Source organism: Maylandia zebra, linkage group LG6 (assembly GCF_041146795.1).
Source record: "Maylandia zebra isolate NMK-2024a linkage group LG6, Mzebra_GT3a, whole genome shotgun sequence".
Lineage (NCBI taxonomy): Eukaryota > Metazoa > Chordata > Actinopteri > Cichliformes > Cichlidae > Maylandia > Maylandia zebra.
This window is the reverse complement of record NC_135172.1, coordinates 40,071,263-40,096,939: the sequence shown is the minus strand read 5'-3', so window position 1 is coordinate 40,096,939 and position 25,677 is coordinate 40,071,263. Positions and strand designations below refer to the sequence as shown.

Sequence of the window (25,677 nt, the reverse complement as noted above, 5' to 3'; positions counted from 1 at the left end):
TACCATCCCACTCGACATCGTCTACCACCCTCCTGTAAACTTTGAAATGTCGTGCTGCGTCTGCCTTCTACTATTCATCGAGGGTTTTGTGAGGAACAGCAGCTTTACTGTCACCAGCCAAGTTTAGCTGGCAGTGTCGTCCTTTATACTCTGTGAGTGATAATAAAACAGATCTGAAATCAGCAGAAGCAGCCCTCGGAGAGAGCTGATGAGGCAGCACTCTGAAGGGCAAGTTTGGATTATTACCAAACTTTTTCCTGTTAACGACTCTCCCCTTCCTGTGAAAATGTTCATATAAATGTCGCTTTCTTTGCAGCTTTGTGGGGGCAACTAAAAACTGCGCACACCAAGAATAGGAGTTCAACTCCAAACCTGGCACTGCCTCTGAAATGTTTCCCCGATCAGTGGTGAAACATTTCAGAGTCTGCAGGGCAGCGATGATCCCCTGTGGATGATTCAGGCACTTCACAGTTTTATTTACATTCATTTGTCCCACATTTATCCTCTGATCAGTGTTTGTCAAGGTCCCTGCTGCATTTGTTATCTAGTTTCTCCTGCTTTCTCAGTAATCTGTCTCTTGCTTAGTGCTGTCACATCTTTAACAGTAATGGTAATTTTGTATTTTGATTATTTCCTGTTTTACTTTAAAGATCAGGACGATCATGTGTCTTATTTTGGTTTTACTTCATGCTTTTGTTTTTTCCTTCCTTTCACCTGCACTGAACATGCGTTTTATGCGTTTGTGCTTCTTCTGTGGATTCCTTTTGTGTGTAAGTCCTTGACTTTGTGAAGTTTTTGGTTCTTTCCTCAACCATGAAAAAACTTTGCTTTCTGTTCATTTTGCTGTTTCATCATCCTGCATTTGGCTCCTCTCTCCAGGTTTCCCTTTAACACAACTGTCAAGGTCCAGGGATGGCTGATTTTTTTCTAAAGCTACGCACTGTTTTATTTCTACTTAATAATACTAACATTTTCTATTATCTATCTAAATATATATGTTATATATAAGTGCAATGAAGGTGGTCAAGAAATGGTGAGTCAATAGTGAGGAAGACTGATAGTGTGGTCAGTAAATTCCTCAAGCAACAGACATCTGAGAACGAAGAGGAGCAAGGAGAGGAACCATCATGGAAGGACAGGCCCCTACATGGCATGCACCATCGGCAGATAGAAGAAGTAGCTGATATCCAGAAATCCGGACACTGGTGGACTGAAAGACAGCACAGAGGCACTAATCATGGCAGCACAGGAACAAGTTCGCAGCACAAGATCTGTAGAGGCTGGATCCACACCAGACAAAACGTGTAAAGATGACCCTGAGACAATCCAACAGCAAGCAGGGCAAACATCGAGTGCCATAACGAAGTGGCCGGCACAGTATACAAGAACATCTGTGCCTAGTACGGCCCGGGAGTCCCGAGGTCTAAATGGGACACATTTGTCACATCTGTGTTAATCCTGCAATAGGCTCCAGGACCCCACGGCCCTCAGTTGGTCAAGAAGACAGATTATCATCTGTTTGAGCTTAACTGTTCAAATCCCTTCGTTAGCACCAGATTTCAACATGCTACTGTGTTTCTCATCACATCAGACAAACAGAAAGATTAGAAAAATAAAAGTAAAGAATATTTCTTAGTTTTTCCACATGCATTGAGTTTACTAGAGCACACCACAATTTACAGATCACCAAAAAGGGACAGGAGCTTCACATGTTGAGTTTTGGTAATCAAACTCAGCATTTCAGTCTTTATTAATCAGACAACTCACTGAGAAAAATGCTTTCCACATTTAAGATGCTATTATCACACCAGCATTACAATGAAAATTGGAACAATTAATGACCTCACTTTTCACATTTATAAATCCATCCAGTGAGCCGGAGTAGATCCTGGCTTCCTGTTGGGCACACCTGATGTATAATATCGTTTTAGCTGCACTGTGAGTGATCTGACCACAAGATGGTGCTCTGACCCCAGTAATTACATTTAATGTGGGCTCCAGCCTCTTACCACAGTTCGAAGAGGTAAATGTCAGGTTAATCAGTGATTCCTATTCAAAATGCTAATTGCAAACTTCAGAAAGTTTTAGGTCTTCAGGTCCTTGATGTTGTGTTTCGCTTTTGTTGTTCTTTTTGTTGTTCTTTTTTAAAAACGTCTTTTTTAGTGCAAACTGAACATTCACACAGAAAACACTTTTAGAAACAAAAACAGACTCGATTAAATAAAAGCCTAAAATATGGAAGTTTTAACTTTCAACTTTGACTCCATAACTTTGCATTTGAAGCAAACAAACAAACGAAAAGAAAAAGAACATATTCATACTCATATCAGAATGTTTAGCGTCTCTGTGTATCTATAAGGCTGTGCAGGTCCTAGCTGTGTTTGTGTATATGAATCAAATTTAAAATACACCAGTCTGGTAATATTTAAAACACATAGCAGCTTAACAGCTCTTGACAATTTCAATATGAGTTTGATTAAAGTCCAGCTGCAGATCAAGTGTATCAGTAGTGATGGACTGAGGAAAGTCAGGCACAGGTTAAAGTCTGAAAAAGGTTTGTTACCTTATTTATTTACCCTGTTAAAAAAACTTGGTTAAATTATACAAAAATCTAAATCATAAATAAGGGCAAGGTAACAGAACATAACTCAAAAACCAGCGTGCCCCAATACTAGTAACTCAAACAATCGGACCTACCGAAATGAGACAAAGGGAAAACTTAAATAGTAGCTGATCAGCCCACAAGGACACAAAAAGGGTACAACTCACTAAAACCAACATAACAAATTCCATCCCCCCCCTATGATCCAGAGTTGTGGTATGACCCAATTTGCAGGTCTCCATATAGGCTTGCTCCACCCCTTTTCCACCTCTTAGCTCAAGGGGCTGGGAGCAACAGACTCTGGGAGACTAAATCATACACATAACACTATAAACTAAAATGTGCACACTTATTTTAGAATACACTACACCAAAACCAATTCTTTTTTACCCTGTAAATTAAATCCTATATTTAAAGGAAAAACAACTATGTGTAGTGTTATGTATAAGTCTGTTGTAGCGCTGTGATGTTTGATAGATGTTACCCAATATGAGTGGCTGTAACTTCAGCCATCACAACAGTAAAAGGCAAATAAATGTGCCCAGGTCCTGTTGCATTCTCAGTTTTCCTGTCATTTTTAGGGGGGATTTGGAGTCTAAAGCTCAGGACTAGACATTTGTGTGCATTCATTTATGCCAGCCACTTTAATAAGGCACCAGGTGAAAGATGTTGGCTCTGGTTCACATACTATTATTTTTATTTGGTGCATATGATACACATTTATACAACTGTAGAACATAAAGAATCACTTATAGAAACCATAAATAAAAACTGGAATGTTAAAAAAAGTATTCATATTCATGTGGGGTTTTTTTTCTTTCTCAAAGCCACAGGGAGCCAGCAGAGATGGAGGCTACATGCAGCTCTGGAGCCTTAGGTTTCTGACCATTGTTCATACTGGATTAATGCAGCTGCAGTGGGTATCTGCATTAATGGTGTTCCCTGTGTCTGCACCATAAATTCCACACAAAAGACACCGATGTGACATTAAACATTATTTCTGGGGACTGCATTGTAAAGCCTCACCATTAGAGCATTGGCCGCTGCCAAAGCAGAGGGTGAAATGATCACACAACCAAGCTTGGTTGTATAAGGGCAAAACACAAACACAGGAACCGGCTGTTTAAAGGTTCCTAACAGATGAATCAAATATTAGAACCTTGGCCATTAAGAATGAACTGCAAATGTCTTGGCTGGTCTGTGCCACACAGCAGGCTTTATCATTATTGAGATAAAAAATAAAAATGTTTTCAGGACATACACCACTGTAGGAATCTTTCATAAGACAAACCCTTTTTAATCTGTTACCCAAATAACCCAGCTAACAGCGAGCATTCCTACAACATTTGCAAACGTCAGCTATCCATCCGAATGACATCTTTAAGAAAGCATTTTGATCTTTATCATTTCAAATATCATCCATGTAAAAGTTTAAATAAGAGACAATATTTTGTAGGGGTATCAGATAATTTTTAAAACATTTGTTTTTATAAAACATCCCTTTAGTGTTATATGGTAATACGTTTTCAAGGGGCTACTCAGAGCAGAGATGTTAGAATGTTAAACTGAAGTAAAAATAGCCATTTTAATAAAAGATCGACGTTCTTGTTTCTCTGATTCATTCATTTCAGACGTACTCTTTCTACTAGCTGGAGGACTTTGAGAAACTACTAGCCTCAGCAGTGTTGGGGAGAAAGAGCCAGGTAAAATACAGGCTATCAGTTATATCGCTTTTGTCATTTCAAGAACATATTTATTTATGTTTTGATAAGATATAGTTTTAAGATTAACATTTAAGAGAAGACAAATTATTTTTCACGGTTTCCTGGATGGGCCTCTAACTGTACATGGACCCCTGGGAACATGCCTTGAATGCCTACAGGATAATTCATCCAGGCTCTGGCCCGCAGGAAGTCTCCTAAGAACTACAATGAGTTTGACCCCCCTGTTCTAGTCCACAGACAGTGGATAGTGAGCTGCAGTGCAAAGCTTCAGCCACCAGAGTGCAGGATGCACCGCAGATTTGAGGAAACTGCTCTTTGTCGTTAAAGATTTCTCCGGTCATTTTAAGTCAGCTGAAGCCTTCAAATTCAAACCTCATGTAAATAAATAAATGAATGAATAAATAAAAACTGAGGAGCATACTGTCCCGAGTCACCGAGCTGGGGACTGCAGTGTGCTCACATGGCTCACGATCCTAATTTGAAGATACTTTAAATGTGCCTCTTCGCCATTACTCCATTTCACAGGAGCTTAAACTTTGACCCCCGATAGCTTTATTGCTTGAGCAGTCTGTCTCGTGTTTTGGTCAAATGGTCGCCATGGTGACCCATTCCCACGACAGCCACGTAACCGGAGCTGCCAGGCAGGTAGAGCAGGTAACCGTGGCAAGCAATTCAAGGCAGCAGGTGTGTGTGAGAGAAGGCAGAGCCAGAGGGGGAGAACAGACAAACAGAAAGAAGAAACGGAGACTAACAAAACCCGGAAAGATCAACACACATTCACGACTCTGTGAGATAATCAAAGAAAGAAAGGAATAAAAGTGGAGGACGAAAAGCAAACTCAGGCCATGGAGGCCACAGTGGACGAGGATGATGGGACGTTCACTAACATCTCTCTGGCAGACGATACAGGTAATCCACTTCTTCAGATTTAGCCCTAACCTGTCCTTTATTTCTATTTGCACAAACAGCTTTTAGCCTGCAGCCAGTCGACCAGATTGTAAACGTCGGTCTGTCAGTCACAGTTTTACACAGATAGTCGCCTCAAGACTAAGACAGGAGCTAACCCCCCTCTATTAAACTGATTCCAGTGTGCAGCTCTATGTTTTAAAACTAAAAAGTTGCTTTAAAAAACAGCTTATTGTTCAAAAGCATGCGCTCTTTGGGTTACAGGTGAGGTTATGTTCTGATTATTATTGTTATTTATTTATTTATTTATTTTACCTGGAGCAAACGGTCAGAGACCGTTGTTTTTAATGTTACAAGCATGTGACTGCACAAAGGGCTATAAGGTAGAAACAATACCACAGTGTTTATATGGGTGTGTGGCATTACTGGCTGGGGTGTGGCTCCTTTTTACTTCTCGGATTTCACACTCTCCGATTGTTACTAATCTTCACTATGTACACATGAATCTCAAACTATAATATTTTATTTAGAGTTAAGTAAGTAGCTCGAGAACAGCATGTAAGCAAAGAGAAAAGAGTAGACGCCACAGACTGTAAATAAAGATGGCTGCAGTCACCTTCAGAATCATCAACAGGTTTGTGAATTCCTGCTATGAAGCCCGGACTTTGAAATGCCCGGAACACTTATTGTGGAAGTTGATGCACTAATTAAACTTTAAATTAATTTGAACAGTTATTGTCTTGTTAATATATGTGTTACTATTAAGGTACCAACATCAGCAGCTGTCTTACAGTTCAGTTACACAGTTTAGCCAGTTAGATGCTGCTCAGCTGCCTGTGTCAAATCACAGACAATATATAAGATGTCTGTAGCTTCTGGTTATGGAAAATTTTGTAATCACAAGCCATTAGCCACTGAGTGTGCAATTTCACAGTGAGATCCATCCCTTGCTTTTCACATTCAGTTCTGACACACAAAGAATCTCAGGGTTTCCTAAATTTAATCTGTGGTCTGTGTGGTCTTTACCCACTTGCCAGTGAAAGCAGATACACCCTCAATTATGCAAACTGGAAACCTTAGTTGTGTTGTGTTTCCTCTTACAAATCCCCTCTAAAGACCCAGTTTCCTATTACCTAATAATCCTAGAATGCTACTCATAAAGACCTTGGAAGCCACACACACTCCACAGAGCAGAAAGGAACGCACAGGAGGATGGATACAGGGTAAACTGGCCTCAGACAACTGTTGGCTGAGGCAGCAGTGCCCCCACAGGGTTTGGGTTTGGCTAACAAGCAGCAGCATATGGAGCTGAGGCCACAGGGGTGCCACACACAGACAGACAGACATGCAGGCATGTAATAATGCTCACACAGGTCAGATAACACTTCATTCATGCATTCACATAGAAAACTGTAGATGTGCATAGATGTGTGTGTGTGTGTGTGTGTGTGTGTGTGTGTGTGTGTGTGTGTGTGCGCTGGGGTTTCTACCAGACGGAAAAGCACGAGCATCTGTTAGGAAAGCTGTGTGTGTTTGTGTGTGTGTGTTCAGAGCTGACATATCTCATTGTTAAGAAACAGGGTATAATTCAGGGGACTCACGTGACATAACACTTATTGAATAGAGCTAAACGGCTAAAATATATTACATCTGGCTCTACATATACAACCCCACACTTTGGTTGGGCGAGTCTTCTTTTTTATTCATTAATTTATTTTATTATACTTAGACTGCATGCTGATTGGGTTGGTTAAGGGCACAGTCTCAGCTGCTGCTGGCTTCATGCCTGAAATCAAAATGGCAGGTGCCGTAAAGTGGATTAGTAGCCTTGTGGCAAACCCACATAAAGGTATTTTGCGAGTCTAAAATAGAACTAATTCCAACATATTTAATAAAAATGAAAATATGATAAAAACCCACGAAATCCAACATTTCTGTTACATCACGAAACCGGAAGTTTAGAGAAAGTCTCCGATGGTGCGTAATGCATGTGGTATGTTGCTCCCCCTGTCGGTTGGTGTGGTAACACACAGCGATGTAGCCGTCATCGTCATCCTCCTCCTCCTCGTCATCATCATCACAGCTGTGTGTCTGTTTGCAAGGGTAACTCCGCTAATCGGAGAAGACTTTTTTTGTTGCTTTAGGTGAGTTCATACTCCTACATCTGCTGTGTTCCTAAATTCGAAGTATAAAAATTCGGGACGTATTTCTGTCTGAACTTAAAACTAGCCAACAATTTGCTTGTAGCAGTTAGCTGCTCTTCGCTCGGTGCCACGGTGTAAATTTTATTTGTCAGCGAAAATTTAAATATCAGACAGACCAGGTGGTTTTGTTTGGTTTCTTCTTATGACGCGTTTAAACGTTTTTGGTGTTGAAAGTAAATTAAGTTTCAGAATCGTTGGCTTGGTTGGCCACTGAGCTAGTTAGCTTATGGAGCTAATCTATCTACGCCCATTATCGGACACATTTGTGCTGTTTTGGCTTGTGTTGTCGGGGAAAACTGCCTCCAGCACCTTGTCCGATGTTTCGGCCGTGGCTTCGAGTAGGAATCGTGATGTGCTAGGAGGTGGAGCTTTGTGTATCTGTATGTGTTTTTTAGCTAAATGCTATGTTTTGGCGCTCATTGCTGCTTAATCGTTGCTTCAGTGTCAGCATCGATTCGATTATTGGACGGCAGACCGGCGAACTAATGAGCGCCTTTATCCAAAGCAGCATTTGGCTCCTAACACGCGTTTTATTGATGCAGTATGACCACAGCACTCTCAGCCTGGGTGCGGTGTGTGCTCCCATCATGCTATCATCACTCACTCAGACACGGTAACGGTTACCAAATCCAAACAAGCCAAACAAAATTACACTATTCACACAAACGATCAAAGTTACTTTGTTGATCAGTTAAATCACTGATACAGTGCATTTAATTTGAATCAAAATTTCCCAAATTCTCTATAGTTTATAATAACAGTAGAATAATAGTAATAAATATCTTATGATAGTCTTTATAAAGCATTCTCCGCATTAAAATAACTGTAACTGTTATTTCAGCTGCTGGTGCACTCATTATAATTTTAGGGATGAGCTGAGTACATACTCAGTGTGTAGGAAGGTTAAAAATGCTGTCATCCTTATTCAGAAAAATCCTTTTTGTGTCACTGTTTGGTCTAGAATTAGTCATGAATTACTGTAACAGTTAAGGCACTTAATCTCTGCAGACTATCAGTAAATGAGTGAGCTCTTTATAATTATGTAATAAGTAAATTAATAGGTTTATTAAGACAAAGGCAACTTGACAAGAGTGCAACCCGGTCACAAGCCAGTGCTCCTAGTGTTGGTCTCAAGCCTGGATAAATGGGGAGGATTGTGACAGGAAGGACATCCCGCGTAAAATCTTGGCCAAATCAACAAACGCAGCTTCCCGTGTTGTTGGACAACAGGGTGCTGGTGGATTCTCTGCTACTACTGGCCAAAAACAAAAGGATAGGGAGAGATGGAGACAGATGATCTACTGTGGTAACCCAGTTTCAGTGCTTTAGGATTGGAATAAACCTGGCTTTACACTGCAGGATGGAACAGGTCTCGGTCTGGTTCATACCTCAGCTCGTGTTGGCAGGAGACATGAACTAACAAAGTGCCAGGGAGCTGAGCAGTAGAGCTTCAAAGTTATGTCACAGTAATTCAAGAAAATTTATGATAATGATATTTATGACAATATAGAAAACTACCCAGAAGCAGTTTCAATATTTTTCAGCACTGTGACTTTAAACTTGAAGGGAATTTGTCTTATATTGTAATGATCACTGATATCCACTGATATGAAATTCAAGTTTTTGGACATATTGCCCAGCAGTAAGACTGAGAGTAAACAAAAGGGGGAATCATTACAGCTGGAAGTGTGTCATCTGTAGAGCATATAATAATCAACCTAAAATGTAATGTTCAGTGATTCTGCTAATAATTAAAATCACTGTCTTATATAGACTTTCCATTATATCCTCCCCATATGAATCTTGTCCGCGTGTTCTGTAATGTAAGTAGGCCACCCTGCCTGACACACCAACTCTACTGACATGAAAATGTAAACACTGATGGCACCATATTTACTGTTGTTTATGAAAAGAGAGAGAGATTGTACAGTGCCTCTTAAATATAAACTCCATGTTACAACTCACAGCTATAACGGCGCTTTTCTTTGTCTCACAGTGGATGGTGGATCTGCAGCCCTGTATACCAAACAGGAGAACGAGCTTATCACCATGAACTGCGACATAGATGGTACGTGTGGGTGAAACAGTCTCCCTCAGGGTTAGCTTATGTAGAAATACTACTACTACTACTACTAATAATAATATGATAATAATGATGCTGACGTGTATTGTTGTTATTTCAGGAGACATGGAGAATCAGGTGGAAGTTGAGGAGAAGACGAGGTTGATAAATCAGGTTTTGGAACTTCAGCACACACTGGAAGGTAAAAAAAACAAAAACAAACCCTCTTAACACACAAATTAAATTTTACCAGACGGGAACAATGACCTCATGGATGAAACACTCTAAAATGATACAACACGCTGCACATTTTCTGGTTTTATATCTGGAAACTTCCTCTGATATCCGAGGGCCTTTTTTTGTATGTACATCCTGCGTTTGTTCCCTAAAACAGATTCAATAAAACCCCCAAAAATCACATGTTTCTGATTTAACACGCTGGACGTTTCTCTCTGTGCAGCTGCCTTTTCTCCTTTTACGTATTCTTTCTTACTGCATGAGCTGTAAAGCATTAAATGCAGATTTTGATAAGTAAAAAACTGGTTTGGGTTTTTAAAAAAAAAATCCTCATAGAGGAAAAAATACAGAAATAATTTACATAAGTCACATGTTGATCTTTCAGTGTGTATTCTGGTAAATTTCTACATCTAAAGCTTTAAGATGGGTCTGGGCATGTCTGCTTAGACAGCTTCCTGAGTGACCCAGGCCCATTTACAACATGGATGGATAAATGCGAATCTACTAAATACTAATAATTAAGTGATAATTTGTGTGACAAAAATTGTACAGGGGGTCAGTAAATGCTAAGAAAGGGGACCTAATGGGGAAGAGTATGCCTTTTAGCTGCCCATTTCCTTTTTTGTCCCAGACCTGTCAGCACGAGTCGATGCAGTCAAAGAGGAGAACCTGAAGCTAAAGTCTGAGAACCAGGTCCTCGGTCAGTACATTGAGAACCTCATGTCGGCCTCGAGCGTCTTCCAGACCACCGACACCAAGAGCAAGAGGAAGTGAGTTACCCTCAGTAAAAAGCTGGAGTCCTGGGCCAGCAGCTGGGAGAGGAAACCCATCATGGAGACGTGGAGAGGGGTTTGTTTCCTCAGCAGATATGGGAGTTTCTTTAACCACTTACCCGAGTCAAAACTAACAAAATAAATATCAAATAACCCCATAAACGGACTTATAGATGTAAGAAATATGTGTATATAATTTCATTTGGACCAGGGCTGTTTTTCATCAGCTTCCTCTAAACACTACAAAGTAGATGTCACCCCTTTAACTCAATAACAGTAAATTAAGAGGTTGAGGGTCTTCTTACCTCAAGTTTGTCCCTAATGCTCGCTGTCAATCCGATATGTGTAAAAACAAAACAAAACAAAGCTGTGTTTCTGTTTGAGGCCGGTTCTGATTTCCTGCGAATGTCCCGCCTTTGACGTGTTCTGTTTAAAGGCGACCCCAAAACAAACCACAGATATTACAGATCCTCTTTGACCACGAACCTCATTATCAGCACTGGTTTAATTTATTTATTTTTGGTAAAGTATTTTGTACGACAGCTGGATCTGTTCAGGTCTTGGATGTCACCTTGTCTCTGTAAAGCACGACTGTGTTCCTCCACTTAAAAGCTGGCAAGCTGAACAGTATTATGCAGAGTGTATTTGGCATGTTTGAGTGATATTTGTTTATGTATGTTTTTTTGTTTGTTTGTTTGGCCGATTAGCATATCTACTGAGATGTCAATAAATCAATAATCACTGAAAACCAGACTGTATAAAGTTACCAAGAACTTTTTTAAATCAAGAGTAGGTGGATCCAGGATGTGCAGATACCTTTGAAAGCTTGTTAGCAATATAAATAAAAGCACAGATACTAAAAGTCTTGTAAACTTGCACTCTGTACCAGATTTTGTCTTTATTATCATCACTCAAGTCGGATTTTCTGTGTTTTTGCAGACCTGTGAACTTAATAGTGCGTGTTTGGTCCAAATAATTCCAAAAGCCACGGGATAAATACTCTAAAAGTTGCATCTGTTCCCTGCCTTCCCCTTTAACTGCAGGAGCAAAAAGCTGCAAAGAGGCCTGGAGTGTTATCGATCCATTAATCCAGGCCTGCAAGATGGGTTTGATCGTAAGATGAGTTGATGTACTCGGAGGGGGGAGGGTGTGCACATTGTCGTCTTCTTCAGATAAAAAGGGACGTGGAGGGGAGGGGCCAGGTGAAATTTACTTTGAGCAAGGATTTAATTAGCTTTTAAAATGAATTTTCCCAATTATCCTAAACAGTAATGTGCTTTTTGTAAAGTAAGGAATTAGGAAGGCGAAGGGAGGCAGTGAGTGCTGTACATGGTGTAATTTATTGATGTTATTTTGTACAGTTGTACAGTAGGATTTTAATTTGTTTCCAGCATGCTGCCTGTGCCCTGCCTGCACACGTCCTCGTGTCATCCTGTATGTAGACGTTCTGCACCTTTGCCTTTAAATTCTGTTTTAATAAAATCCTGAGATCGAGCCTCTCGCTGGTTATTTTGGTCACCTGTACAACCTGAAGTCTGTAAATGAAAGCTGGACATACCCACTGTGGCACCCCCCCATTGGTTGGTGCTGTGTTTCTCAGACTGTAGAGCAGGGATGTAAAAATCATTTGACATCATGAGCTACACACACTTAACTAAAGATTTAACCCCTGAGACGTCTTAATATAAGAAAAAGGAACAACTTCAGCATTATGTCTCAGTGTTTTTTTTTAATATGATAAATCTATAAAATTACAGAAAAAGTTTATTGCCCAGGTAGTTCATGGCTCAGACTGACGGGACTCCAAGTTTGTGTTTTCTCTTTCCCGTCTGAGCAGATGCAGCTTTCTGCACCATCTCTTCGACGTCCTTATCGCCGCATTGCGTTCGCGTTCTAAAAGAGAAATCGTTTCCTTGTAATTAAAACAGATTCTGAAGTAAAATTTCACTGACTCATCTACACAGGCATTTTATAGAAGGCTTTAATCTCAACTTTATTCTCAAAATGATTGTTTTTCCTGAAGTGACCCTGATACTCGTTCGACTGTTGTGCATTTATAAAACAATGTTTTTGTTATTTCACAGAAAGACAAGAACAACTATTAGGTTTATGAAATTTATAAAGTTTATAAGAATACAGTTAAAAGTTCTAAATCTCTGCACTCCACATTTTCCACAGGCCTCCAGCTGGATTCTAACCTGTCCAGTGATTAAAACTGGTGGGGTATGATTTTTCTTTGGTTTGCCATTTAAATTTAAAAAAAAAAAAAAAAAAAAAGTACCACAGGGATATTAAAGCCACAAAATGAGTGTGTCCACCATCAGCATTTGTTTGAGCTTAGAGAGCTTGACCTAGTCCCCCGCCCATCAGCTGTTCTGACTTTAACACACTGTATACACAGCACTCCATCGACCCCAACAGCACGTCTGAAAAATCCAGCCTTGCATTCTGTGCTCCTGTCTCCATAATCAATTATTTACGCAAATTGTATAATCAAATTCCTAATATTCATTGACAGCTTTAAACCAGAGATGATGAGTGAGGCCTCCTCTAAAGCATACCCTGCTTTATCATTATTTTTGACTTTAATGGGGACCATTCATTTCTAAACTGTTGAAGTCCATAAAGTCATCATAAAAGTGTTTACAGAGGGTGTGTGCATCTTTGTCCGGTCTGAATAAATCCCAGAATAAGTTTTCTTATTAAATAAGTTTATTTTCAAGAGCAATGTACAATTTGCAAACAAATGTAAACAGGGATATCTGCCAGTGTGTGGCGAGAAGGTGAACTACAAAAAGCTTGAGACAGTAATAGAAAACAAACGAGCGTCAACGTCTTCCCCAGGCTGCAAACTAGATCTGACCTCCGGCTAGCCGGGATAGATTCTGGGAAAGCACTGCTGAATGAGACACGTCCTCACGGCTTTTTGTTCTGTCTTCCAACTGATGGCCGAGACTTGAACTGTACTTATTTTTGCTCAAAGCGCTGAAGTTTCACTTTGATTTCAGACCTTGGCTCAAAGTAAGCACGTCAGAGGCTTTTAGTTTCAGGAAATCTGCCTCGAGTCATTTAAAACACTGCAATATTAAATTTATCTGTACTGCAAAAGAAATTACAACCAAAAACAATAAATATGGTAACCAGTGCTAATCCTCAGTTCTTAAATGCTATAACTTAGTATAAAACACACATGAAAGGAACTAATGCTCATTACAAACTAGCTGAAATCTAAACATATCATTTTTTTTATTTTTTAGAAGAGGTAATCTTTAACCCTAAGCTGAGACGAATTTGTCTGTCCTGAAGCTGTAGTAACATCTCACACAGCCTTCCTCACAGCCCGGCATCCTCTCCTGCTCTTGAAACCCGAACATTTAGAAAATCTGCCAAACGGTGTCCTTGAACACGTTCTTAAAAAAAGAAAAAGGACACTGAGAGAATTGAGTCTAACTTGAGAGAAGTAGCCCCTACGATATGCGGTAAAAATGGGACGAACAACGCACAGGCGCTCTCTGCTGCTCCGAGAGGAGAGGATATGATGGCAGAAGAAACACGGCGAGCAGGAACTGTGGTGGAGGAGAGGCGGGGCCTTTTTCATTTTAGGGCTGACAGGCGTTTCGACAGCGATGGCTTATAGAAGGAGAGAAGGATGAAGAAAAGTGGATGGAGGAGGAGGAGGAGGGTAAACGGCTAAATGCACAGACTCTCTGGGGAGCTTATCTGAGTAGATGGGAAGAGGGAGAAACAAGACGAGGGGATGGTACAGGATGTGGTGGGGGTGGGTGGATGAGGAGGAGGAGTGGATGGGGCAGCCGGTGGGGTGAGAGCAGGCTACCAGTTAAAGGAAATGCATGCTGCTCCGCTCAGGGAGGAGGGAGCAGCGGCGGCGGCAGAGATGACCCTTCCACCTCTTCCCCGTTGGGGCAGAAAGGAGACAGCGGGCATGACGTTTGCCTCCTCAGTCTTTCCGTACCCTCCTCTTTCTCACTGCTTGTTTGTGGCTCTCTTCGGCAACGTCTCCTTCATCCTTCATCTGCGAGACAGAAAGCGAAGCGTCAGCTTTGATGCTGGAGCTGTACCACAGCACTCGTGCAGCTGACACGTTATTAAAATGTTAAAAGCTTTATGAGGTGTTGGGGACATGTCAGGTTGAGAGTTATTGGGCAGTTTTGACCATAAAGCCCGTCTTGCAAACGCAAACGACAGTTCCCAAGTGACCTGTAAGATTAAAGTTTTATTCTAGTGGCTGTGTTACAATTCTGCAGCAATGTCGAGTTTTATTTGGTTAAAAGGTGAAGAAACAGGTGATGTGTACTGTATCAAAATCTCTGTTCTTTGTGTAGCTAAAAAATAAAAAACCTGTCAGATGTATCGCTGTCAGCTAAAGTGAAGTTTGGAGTTTGAGGCTGTTTGGATTTTCATATTTTGCCCCCTTAGGGTTACTGCTGCTTGCACCGCTCTGAGCGAGGACATTAGCCCCTCATTAAGGGATGCTTTGGACTACCGGCCCACCTCTACTGCAGGATATCTATAAGGGCAAAGAGAGCCCCAGACAGCAGCAGACTCGAGTGTGCCAATAACAAACGTGGAGACAGGCTGAGAGACCCTGAGTGATCCAGAGGCAAGCTTCCACCAGTTCAGCTACGGAAAAATCTGTTGGATCTACTTTCTCTAAAAACATATTTTGATCTCATTTCAGTCATCTTGTAAACAGAGAGTGAGTTTGGGCTTTTAGCAGCACAGTGAGACAAATCAAAACAGTCACTGCATTAATGGCTGTAATACCTCCACAATTTAAGCAACTGTTTCTGTTCAACCCCTTAAATTAAAGCTAAACTTAAGTCACATCTTGATAGTTTCATTTTATCCTCTTCTGGTGGTAAATAGAAAGAAAATATGTCAAAGACTTGAGAAGTTCCCTGACTGCACAGCTGTTAATTTTTTATCATTTCCCCCTGTTGAACAGATGACACCAACCTCATCTTCTAATGTTCTCCCTGGAGCTTTGCTTTCCTCTTCTCCTTCCTCCTCCTCCTCCTCTTCTTCCTCCTCCTCCTCTTCTTCATCGTCACCCTCTACATTGTCCCCTCCTGCTTCTGCATCCTCCTCGGCTTCTTCTGTTGCATTAGGGAAAAAAAAACAAAGAGGACAGTAAGGGGAGAAAATATGATCCAGAACAGTGCAGTATAAATGTAGGTGAATGTGTGTCACCTGCAGCTGGTGCTGCTTCTGTAGCTTCAGCTCCTTTGTCTTCCTCCTCCTCCTCTTCTTCCTCTTCCACATCAGCCTTGGGCGGATCCACCTTTTTGTACACGTAGTCATCATCCGATTTCTGGGATGCAAACACGAGACATCACAGCAAAAGTCAGGAAGCTGCGCCTATGATCTGAAGTCTAAATTAATGTTTAGCAGGGTCTTAGTACCTTTGGCCAGCAGAAGAGCACGAGCAGTCCCACAGGCAGGCCTACTGTCAGTATGTAGATCACCCAGAGCCACGGCCGCTCCTCTGCTGCCATCATCAGCTGAGCAAAAATCCCTGGCTGTTGAGATGGAGGGAGAGACAAAGAGTAAACCGTGAGAACTTCTGCACAGAAACGTGACAGCTCTGTGGTACGTCACACGCACACAGCAACCCCGCACACGTGCTCCTGACCTCGTTAGCACTGGCCACCAGTTTCTTCAGCCCCCAACTGTCAGACGCCCAGCGGTCAGCAACCTCCTTGTGAGAGGTGATAATAAAGTTGTCAAAGTAGATATCTGAGGTCATGGACCACAGCTCCAGTCCCAGAGCCTTGAATGGTGTCATCCTGAACGGCTGCAGGTCCTCAAAATAGTCCGGGTTAAGGATCTTACGAGGCTTCCACACTCCCTTAGGAGACAACACAAAGCATGGAGGATACAGTCAGAAGGACCCACAAATACAAATATACTGGCCAATGCTGTTTTGCTGATAAGATGTACTAATAATACACATTAGCAAACATCACGGTTTTAGCTTTTGTCTAGAGATAAAAAATAATAAATTAATTTTAAAAAACTATGAAAATCGTAAAGTACCAGCCGTGCAGGGGCAACTTGGTGGACACTGTGACATAAATTTAAGTTATGTGTATAAAACCACAGAACAATAGTTACCTGATAGTTAGGATTGTCCACCAGGGGGGCTTTCCACTTGCCCTTGTACTGAGGATTGTTGATCATGGGACGCTTCCACACCCCGCAGCCAGGAGCCGTCTCACAGGCTGGGTTAGGGATCTGCGGCGCCTCCCATTCTCCATCCATCTCCTCGTCCCTAAGGAAACACAGCGACAAGCTGTCACCCTGAACCATTCCTCATTCCAGTTAGCATGACTGTAAGACCACGGTGAAAGAGTTTGTTTACCAATCTTCTGGTTTCTCTGCATTGGGGTCAGGGACAAACTCCGACTCATCATCCAACCAGCCCTCAGGCTTCAGTGCATCAGGGTCTTCGATCTTTGCAGGTGCATCCTCATCCCTTTGTTACACACATACAGCAGGGTTTGTTATTTGCTAATATGCTTTTACATTTCAGCTCTTTTACCCAATAAAGACCCCATCTGATGACCTCCGCTGTACTCCTAATGTTGACACACAATATATATCAAAGATGTGGTTTAAAGAACAACAAAATAGTTTCTGGATTTGTCCAAGCTTAGCTGCAAAGACAGAGACCAATGAACAAAATGGACAGAACTGAACTTTCAAAATAAGAGCAAGGAAGAGTTTTCTGCCTGTCAATTGTAGATGGTGTTGTTCTGACAGATAGCCAGACTGAGAATAACTGAACATTTTCGCTCATCAGTTCTAGCCTCAACTTGTGTGTCATTCTGTACACTAGTATGGAGACTATAGTCACCAGTCATCGGGCTTCACAGCCTCTGGGTCGGGAATCTTGGCCCTCTCGTCCCAGTCGTCTGGCTTGGAGTCATTTGGGTCGTCTATCTCTTTGGGTGGGTTGACCGGAGGCACCATGTCCTCCAACAGGTTGCCACGGCTCACGCTCGACTGATCGATAAACAGCTCGTAGCTGTTGTCCGGGTTCAGGACTGATGCCAGACAGAAGTGACCAAAGTAGAAGAGTAGAGTGGATTTTAATGTCATCTGATGAAATCTGAGTCTTACTCCAAAATGAGATCATTCTACAAAACAACACTGAGTGCTAAATGTCTTCAAATTAGCTACATACGCAGCGTGTAGAGGTGAGTCTTCTTGTCAGTGTAGAATTTCTTGAGGTCGACGTCGGCTCTCTTTGCGTGCTTCTCCTCCATGTCTCTGTTCAGAGGATTCTTGTGGCGGAAGATGAAGTGCAGCTTGTAGTCCTCGCCACATTTGTCCGGTCCAAACATGATGGTGTAGGGTGTACGGTCATGGAACTGCTCCTGTAGTGCAGAACAGAAAAAAAATACTTAAGCATTTGGTGGATTAGAGAAATTCACCCAATTCTACCACAAATATCAGATTACAGCACAGAAATCTGGAGGTTTTGCTAATTATGGTGGATTATAAAACATGTATACAAACCAGGTTGAGACTGCCAGTGTCGGAAAGCAGTTTGATGTATGCTCCACCACAGTCGATACCATCTTGGAAATTAACTTCATACCTACGACGCCACATAACAAAACTGTTTAATGGGTCCAGGTTGCGACTTCTCTACATAACGAGGGACAAAGTGTGAACTCACTGAATGACCAGAGGTTCATCCTTGAACACAAAGGGTTTGTCCAGCATTGCAGAAATGGCGTGGTGTTTAGCCCGGGACTTCAGCACCAGGCCCTGGTCTCCTGGAACCTTGTTCTCCTTCAGCTGCTCCACAGCCCACTTCCCTGCAGCCACAGACACGGTAAATGGACAGTGACACTTATTATTATGGACGATTCTCTCTTTTGAACAAGTCTGAGTTTTATTTTTACTGCCACAGCTTTTAGTCCTGTGGGTTATATGGTAACGTTTTTCATAAAAGCCTACTTTTTGGGATGTGTGGTGGTGCTCACTGTGTGTCAGACAGCTTTAAGAGGACCAGTTTCTGGCTCAGGTATTGTAACCTCATGCTGCAGCAGTTATGTTGCCAAATGAAGTACAATTAGCACCAAAAAGAAAAGGTGGCCAATACTATACAAGTTAGACCAACTATTATAAATATCATCATCATTTAAAAGCATAATTTCTGCAGGTTTTAAGAAGTTACATTTAATAACTGACTGAGCGAATTTTCAGTCAGTTATTTAAAAACTGCCAACCAGTCCCATTGGTTAGAAAATTTGTTGTGAAGAATCAAGCATTTTTGCCATTTTGCCGATATGACAAGATCGAAGTAGAACTAAACGCAGAACCCAGAGGAGTCGGATTTCCTTTTGGAACCACTGAAGTCGCCCCCTGTTGGCTATGAGAGAAAAGACTGGTTTAGGTACTAATTTGAGCGCTTACATATGTTACAATGAGCCTGACTTAAAGCGTGGTTTGCTTTGATTGTTATAGGCTTAATTGATAGTTTTGTTTAGTACTTTCAATATACTTGCGTTACTTTGAATTTAATGCAACTTAAAATACGATTTTCAGACCTTTCAAACAATGGAATCATGCATGAGGAATACGTGATGTGAGGAAAACGCCCACACGCATCTTGAATAGGAGGAAGAGAACAGCAACAAACCGTCATATTTGGCGACGTCACCATCCGCGTCCTCCTTCACTGTTTTTGACAGCTGCCATCTGTGGAGATCAACATCATGAAACACACACACACACACACACACACACACACACACACACACACACACACACACACACACACACACACACACACACACACACACACACACACACACACACTCTTTGATCCGCTAAATCTCTGTGGGAGACCATATAATAAGTTTGGGCTGTATTTTGGAAGTTTGTGTGTTAAACAATACCTGTCCAGTGAACCATCATCAAATGTCTCTGCAAAGTACACATCTCCAGTGGGAACAGGAGTCCTGTATGTTACCTGGTGATATAATAAAGGATACAATAAGAGGCTTTGCAGCCATCAAATAATCTTCTGATTCAATTCATTTTACTAGATTTCCTGATTTTTTGCTCTGCTCCAGACCTGGAAGGAGACATTGGAGTCAGTGTCCTTCTCGCTGGCTGTGCTCTTGCTGTGCGTCTCTTTAACCTGCTCGCTCTCATCCTCCGCCATCAGGACCTTTAACTCTTCCTCATCTAAGCCCATGTCATCATCGTCGTCGTCAACGACGACGTCTGAAACATCGGCCTCCGACTGCTTCTCGTGGGCCACCACAGCTGCCACAGCCAGGGTGGATAGAAGCAGCAGCAGGAGCCACGTCCAGCCTTTTTCCAATTTCATCTGTAGCAGGAGGGTTACAGAAGTGTGAGATAAGGGATGTGCATGGTGTTAGAGCCAGAGTAAAAAAGGGTGCGGGAGGGGGATGGGAAGAAGAGGCAGGTGTGAGTGAGATGGATTTTATTTATGGAGAACAACGGGGAGTGTGTGTGTCGTGTCAGGGATAAAAATAGAGGAGAGACAAGTGGGTGAGGGTTAGAGGGGAAAAAAAAAAAAAACTACAGACATGGAGGTTACATTAGGACACAATCCTACAAGATCAGGGACGTGTATCTTCAGATCATGACTCTTAAAATAAAAAATCTGCACATTTTCTGCTGTGTTTTTCCACCAGAAGAAACGCCTTAGGAGCAACACCTCTACTTCACTACACATCTTTTAATATCTTTCTTATTTTTTGCAGCACATGCACAGTATGAATACGCATTTGAAATCTAAACGGTGGCGATTTAGCATGCTGAACATCAGCTTCAATAACCTCCCATTGATCAGCCCACACCCGCTCGCTCTTGTTGCGAGCAGCAGGAAATGAAAAGCATCACTGGAGACAGCACAGCGGCATGCTTTCCCTTAATTCCTAATTAAGTTTAATTCCCAAACTGGTGTTGTTCTGTTTGCTAACAACAGAGTGCAGGAGGATCAAAAGGATTGTGATGAACATAAGGGAGAGATGATGAAAGAGCAGCATAATGAAAAAGCTGTCTTATCTTTAAAGGCATTGTGCTGTTGCTCATGTGTTTGCATCTTTGGACTGAAAGCGAAGCTCAGTTTGAAAGAGAGCTCAACATTTAAAAATCAGGTAAGTTTGATGGGGTGTAACCATTCTGTTTTATCACGGTTTCATCTTCCCCTGTTGTGACAGCCATGTGGAGATGCTAATGCCTGGTTGAAGTGCGCTAGTCTGGTTAAAGGTGTGATGTTTAATGAACGTTGAGTTAACGAGTAAACTGAAAATATAGCAGAATAAATTAGTTTATTCTGCCTGAGCAACTGATCAGGCTTATGGTAAAAATAATTAAATTGAATAGGAATGCACCAAAGATATGGCCCAGATCCTCACTCAAAAAGCTGGATGGGATATCCGCAACAAACAGCCCATAAACAGCCCAGTTCTATGTCCTGTATTTATGCTGAAGAGCTAATTTAGACTGGGGGAAGTTAACAGCAAAGGTTCAGCAGTCTGGAGGTATTTCACACCTTCAACATCAACTGATTTTCTTCATGTTTGAATATATTTTTTATTCAACTAGAAACTGTGGTACCAGGATCAAGAAGCTCAGCAAAGACTCATTTGTTTACTATACCTCTGTACATTTGTTCAGAGAGACATTATATTTGGTAGAAGCTAGGAGGACACTGGTTCCACTGTTGTGACTTGTTGTGAAACACTCGATGCACAATTTCAGCTGAACAGTAAAAGGTCTCAGACAGAAAAGAAATGGAAAACTACCAATACATTTTAAAAAATATATATTGTTTGTGTTGCGCCTGATGTCATGCATTATTCTTCTCACTGAAATAAAAGGAGTCAATTTCTAAACTAAATTATCAGCTTTTATTAGCAAATTATAAAATCTTGTATGAATGTTCCTAAGTTTATTTTAAAACGTCAGTATATCAGAGTTAAGTTGAGCTTGATGTTGCCTTAGCACCGAGAGAATGATTCCTAGTTTCCTTCACACAATGAGAAATACAGCACAATCAAATACTGGCATTAGATCAACGCTCAATTAGATCAAACCCTATCTGCAGACATGTGAGGTCTAGTTATTCATCTTGGAACTGGAAAAATTTGGATTGGAGCACCACTAGGTAAGCCACTTCCCCACTGGCTTCCCTTTTCAAACCAAGGAGCTACACCCATCTTTTATTCTGTCTATGGTTTGGGGTTTTAGGCTTCAGGTGTCTCAACTTGGCCTGTCATGCTAATACTCTGCAAGGACACATCGACCATATCTTACCTGGTGTCAGTCTATCAGTTATGCAGGTAACTCCCCCTTTAGCAAACAGATTTATTACTGGACATAATCTAGTACTCAACAGCTGTCATTGTGTGGATGCTTTAAGCATCCACACTATTGAGTTCCTCTTGGGACTTCCGTACACTTTTTGGCACTTAACTACTTCCACAATTTTCAGCCGATTTTCACCGTTCAAATTTTAAAATATTCTGCTATTTCTGCTAATTCCTGCTATGTCTTTTGGTATTTTTCACTATTATACTTTTTAAAATATTAAGCTTAATTTGTCCCATTGAAATGAATGGGAAACTTCTGCAATTCTGCTAAAGTTAGCTTGTTTCTGAAACTTAACTACTTCCTCATATTTTCACGTAGAACAACCATTCAAACTTTAAAATGTTCTCAAATTATTGGGCTATTCAGGTATGATTCAGCTTTTTCAAATCTTTTACCGTTTTACCTTTATGCCTCTTAAAGTTTTCAGTTGCAAAATTGTGATTTTTCACAAAATACATGCGTTGTTATGGTTGCTGTGCACTTGGCTTCCAGTCTGCCACTGAAGGTTTTGCAGTCTTCTCTTCATGTCCGAACAACTTCTTGCTACTTGCTCAATCTTCACTCAACTTCCACAAATTATACATCAAAACGTAGGTATTTTTGATGGGTTTCCGAAAATGTCACTATCATTGTTGTGGGATTTATAGAATTTTGGCAAATCTCCTCAGACCAACACAAAGTCGCAAAACTCTCCATAGAAAGTCAATGAAGAGCTTGTTCAAAATCACCGCTTGATTTCTGTAACGAGAGGCATATTCGAATCGTCATATCTCCTTAACGAAGCAAAGTTAAGACATAAGGCTTGTCCCAGTATATCTTCAGACACTCCTGACGCTCACAATTCAAGAATTATTTTCTCACCTATTACCGTTCTGAAATGAGTTGACTTGTTTGAGGGTAGGAACTTCGTCCTTCGCTCAGATTTCTTCAGATTTCAAACTCTGGAAATGAACCACTTTTTTCTCTCGTCATATCTTTTTAATGGATTTCCACAGAGACCTGAAAATTTCCATGATTGTTCACCAAAGCCTGCTGTCTCTTACGGTGAAGGAATGATATTGATACTCCAAATAGATTTAGAGTTAGAAAGCGTTGTTTGAGGGCAAGTCAAGGCAGTTTTTGCTTTGCTCTACTCAGTTATGGTGCATTAGAAGTCAATTATCTTTAATAATTCATATTTTAATGATAAATTGTCAACACTTTAAGATTCCCCCATCTCTTCTGAACAAAACGGTGTAAGAATGACCGTTCTAGCCCCTACGGTTAGGAAATTATGGTCATTTATTTGAGGGGAGTCGTCATTATGAGAAATAGACTGCAAAAATCCTGTGTCTCTCTGTGCTGCGTGCACCTGTTTTGGCGGGAAAAAGTGCACAGGCTCTCTGATTGGTGGATTCAAATTCAGCAGCTCCAAGGCTGCTTGACTGAGCTAGAAACTTACTTCTCTCTCTGTGTGTGTGTGTGTGTGTGTGTGTGTGTGTGTGTGTGTGTGTGTGTGTGTGAGAGAGAGAGAGAGAGAGGAAGCCTTTTTATGGGATGATCTCATTGTAAGATTCAAATTCAATATATTTAGACTGGTTGACTGAATTGGATCTTGTGTGTCTCTCTCTCTGTGCATGTGTGTTTCCATATGTGTCCATATTTGTGATTGTGTGGCTGTTATATTTTTTTTTGCCAATTTTTTTCATTTAACAAGTATATTTGAGGGACCCTTAGCATGTTCAGCATTTTTTCAGCTGTCCATTTTGCTTTTCCAATTTTTCTGTTTAAGTTATTACTATTGTGCTAAATCATACTATTTCTGCTATTTTATAAGATTTGTGCTAAATATAGTATTTCTGTCAAATTATAGTATTTGTGCTAAAACATAGTATTGATTTAAAATTACAATATTCATAGTTCATCACAGTGTCTCTGGTAAATCACAGTATTTCTGCTCTGTTGTACTATTTTTCTAAATCATAGTGTTTCTGTAATGCTTAAGTATTTTTGGCTAAATATATTCTTTCTGTTATCTTATACTATTTCTCCTAAATTCTTGTATTTTTGAGAAGTTATCATGTTTCTGGTAAGTTACAATATTTCTGCTAAGTTCTGCTATGCTATTGTATTTCTGCCAAGTATTATGTTTCCTCTAAGATATTGCAGTTCTGCTAAGTTATTCCATTTTAGCAAAGTTCCTTTGCTTCTGCAAAGTTTTTACAATTTCTGCAACTTTTCAGCTTTTTCAGCTAGTTTTTGCATACAGCTTCAGCTTTAAAGCATCCACACTGCATTTTCGCAGGAAATGCAAATCTTTCTAGTTATCTTTACCCCACAGTCACGCTTCAGTCCTCCTGCTGAAGTGTGCAGGGGCTATATGCCTTATCAGCATCTGGTTGACTCTAAACAGCGCCAATGTGACATTTTTCCATTTATAACCATTGTCATAACACACGTTTACACAATAGGAATAAAAAAAAAAAACTAAAAAAATAAAAGGTCAGAGGCGCTAACATGGCTGCCACCAAACACAGCAACGTCCAGGCTCTTTCAGAGAGCGGCTCTGGCTGCAGGAGCTGCTCGGCTAGCTGACGTTAGCGCGCCAGTCACAAACGGCAGACGTTAGCACAAGATAAGCTCAGCCAGAAATAAACTAACGGGCTCGTACCAGGAGCCCGGTAATTCAACACACACTGGTGTTTAAATTAAAAGATGCTAATAATTAATTTGAAAGCAAAAGGCCGCCGAATATCGCATTCTTCGGTTGCAGAAATGAATGAACAGCAACGGTTAGCTGGCTACATTAGCAGTGATGTCGCACAGGGAGGATGGAGAGAGATTGAATGAGCGCAAACAAACCTTTGCGCCTTCTGGATATCACGGAGAAAAGAAAAAAAAAAACTCCGTCGATGAAAACTGCTTCTCCACGCAAAAACACGGGAAGAGTTATGTGGGGTGAGCCCGCTGAATACTACTAGGATACAGTCGAGGAGAGCACGGTTATCTGCTGGAGGAGATGGACCGTGGATGACAGCTCGGCCCGGATAACGGTGCGCCGCTGAGGACAGGTTCCTTTGCGACTGAGCATGCGCACCAGGGTGGCTGGAAGCGTAAAGGGTGCATTCAGGCACCGCAGAAATTAAGAGCATAGCGGTATTCATAAGTATGAAATGACTGAAAAGGAACACTCAGCATTAAACACATAACTAAACAAATCTTGAATATTGAATATTTAAAAAAAATGTAAATGAATACATATATAAATAAAAATAGCTTACAAATTACACAAATGAAAAAGCTTAATGACATTATTTAGAGAAAAATACATTTCTCTAAATAATACATTTATTAATACAAAATTTAGAGAAAAAAGTAAAATAAACAAGTTCAGAGCTCTTTCTTGTCTGTCAGGGTAAAGGTCAAGCTAACAGATGATGTGAAGGAGGAGTCTCCATGAACTATGATTTGCAGATTAACCTGTGACCTGAGAGTAGGGAGGAGTTAGAAGAGAGTCTGAAAGGGTGGAGGTATTCTCTGGAGTGAAGAAGAATGAAAATCGGAAAAACCAAGACTAGAACAGGGAGGCAGACCTAATGGTGAAGACAGAAGAAACCAAAGCTAGTGAAGGTAGATTATTTTAAATATGACATATAACATAATTTCCTCTTGAATGAATAAAGTATTTTGATTCCTGGAGTCAACCATCCAAAGCAACACATGAAGAAGAAAGTGCAGGTAGAGGGGATTTAGACACGTGTTAGTGATGATTTGTGGTAGAAAGACAGTAGCAAGAATGAAAGTG

General features: G+C 41.0%; 2 protein-coding genes across 4 annotated transcripts; one reads left to right on the top strand and one right to left on the bottom strand.

Annotated features, from left to right (window-relative positions):
- The first annotated feature begins 4,955 nt into the window (after positions 1-4,955).
- Positions 4,956-12,002, top strand: scoca (short coiled-coil protein a). 3 transcript variants are annotated; one of them, XM_004538816.5, is made up of 4 exons: positions 4,956-5,235; positions 9,433-9,504; positions 9,620-9,700; positions 10,367-12,002. In XM_004538816.5, exons 1-4 carry the CDS (start codon positions 5,172-5,174, stop codon positions 10,507-10,509), a joined length of 360 nt encoding a protein of 119 aa, XP_004538873.1. In that variant the 5' UTR covers positions 4,956-5,171; the 3' UTR covers positions 10,510-12,002. The 3 variants fall into 3 exon arrangements, with proteins under 3 accessions (XP_004538873.1, XP_012774942.1, XP_076741344.1); XM_012919488.3 differs by lacking the exon at positions 4,956-5,235 and adding an exon at positions 7,227-7,376; XM_076885229.1 differs by lacking the exon at positions 4,956-5,235 and adding an exon at positions 7,648-7,816.
- A 1,200-nt stretch (positions 12,003-13,202) lies between these two features.
- On the bottom strand, positions 13,203-24,962 carry clgn (calmegin). Its single transcript, XM_004538818.4, has 15 exons — positions 24,735-24,962; positions 19,621-19,878; positions 19,442-19,515; positions 19,183-19,241; positions 18,214-18,355; positions 18,051-18,132; positions 17,716-17,908; positions 17,386-17,575; positions 16,891-17,004; positions 16,644-16,800; positions 16,162-16,377; positions 15,932-16,048; positions 15,720-15,840; positions 15,486-15,625; positions 13,203-14,541 (listed from the first exon to the last, which is right to left on the bottom strand). Exons 2-15 carry the CDS (start codon positions 19,876-19,878, stop codon positions 14,467-14,469), a joined length of 1,938 nt encoding a protein of 645 aa, XP_004538875.1. The 5' UTR covers positions 24,735-24,962; the 3' UTR covers positions 13,203-14,466.
- Positions 24,963-25,677: the final 715 nt, after the last annotated feature.

Coding starts and splice junctions, on each gene's coding strand:
- scoca (XM_076885229.1), top strand. CDS start 7,663: ATGGAGCTAATCTATCTACGCCCATTATCGGACACATTTGTGCTGTTT. Junction 7,817..9,432: donor AGGTGGAGCTTTGTGTATCT/GTATGTGTTTTT, acceptor TTTGTCTCACAG/TGGATGGTGGATCTGCAGCC. Junction 9,701..10,366: donor ACTTCAGCACACACTGGAAG/GTAAAAAAAACA, acceptor TTTTTGTCCCAG/ACCTGTCAGCACGAGTCGAT.
- clgn (XM_004538818.4), bottom strand. CDS start 19,878: ATGAAATTGGAAAAAGGCTGGACGTGGCTCCTGCTGCTGCTTCTATCC. Junction 16,378..16,643: donor TGGACAATCCTAACTATCAG/GTAACTATTGTT, acceptor TTGTCTCCTAAG/GGAGTGTGGAAGCCTCGTAA. Junction 15,841..15,931: donor TGCTCTTCTGCTGGCCAAAG/GTACTAAGACCC, acceptor TTTGCATCCCAG/AAATCGGATGATGACTACGT.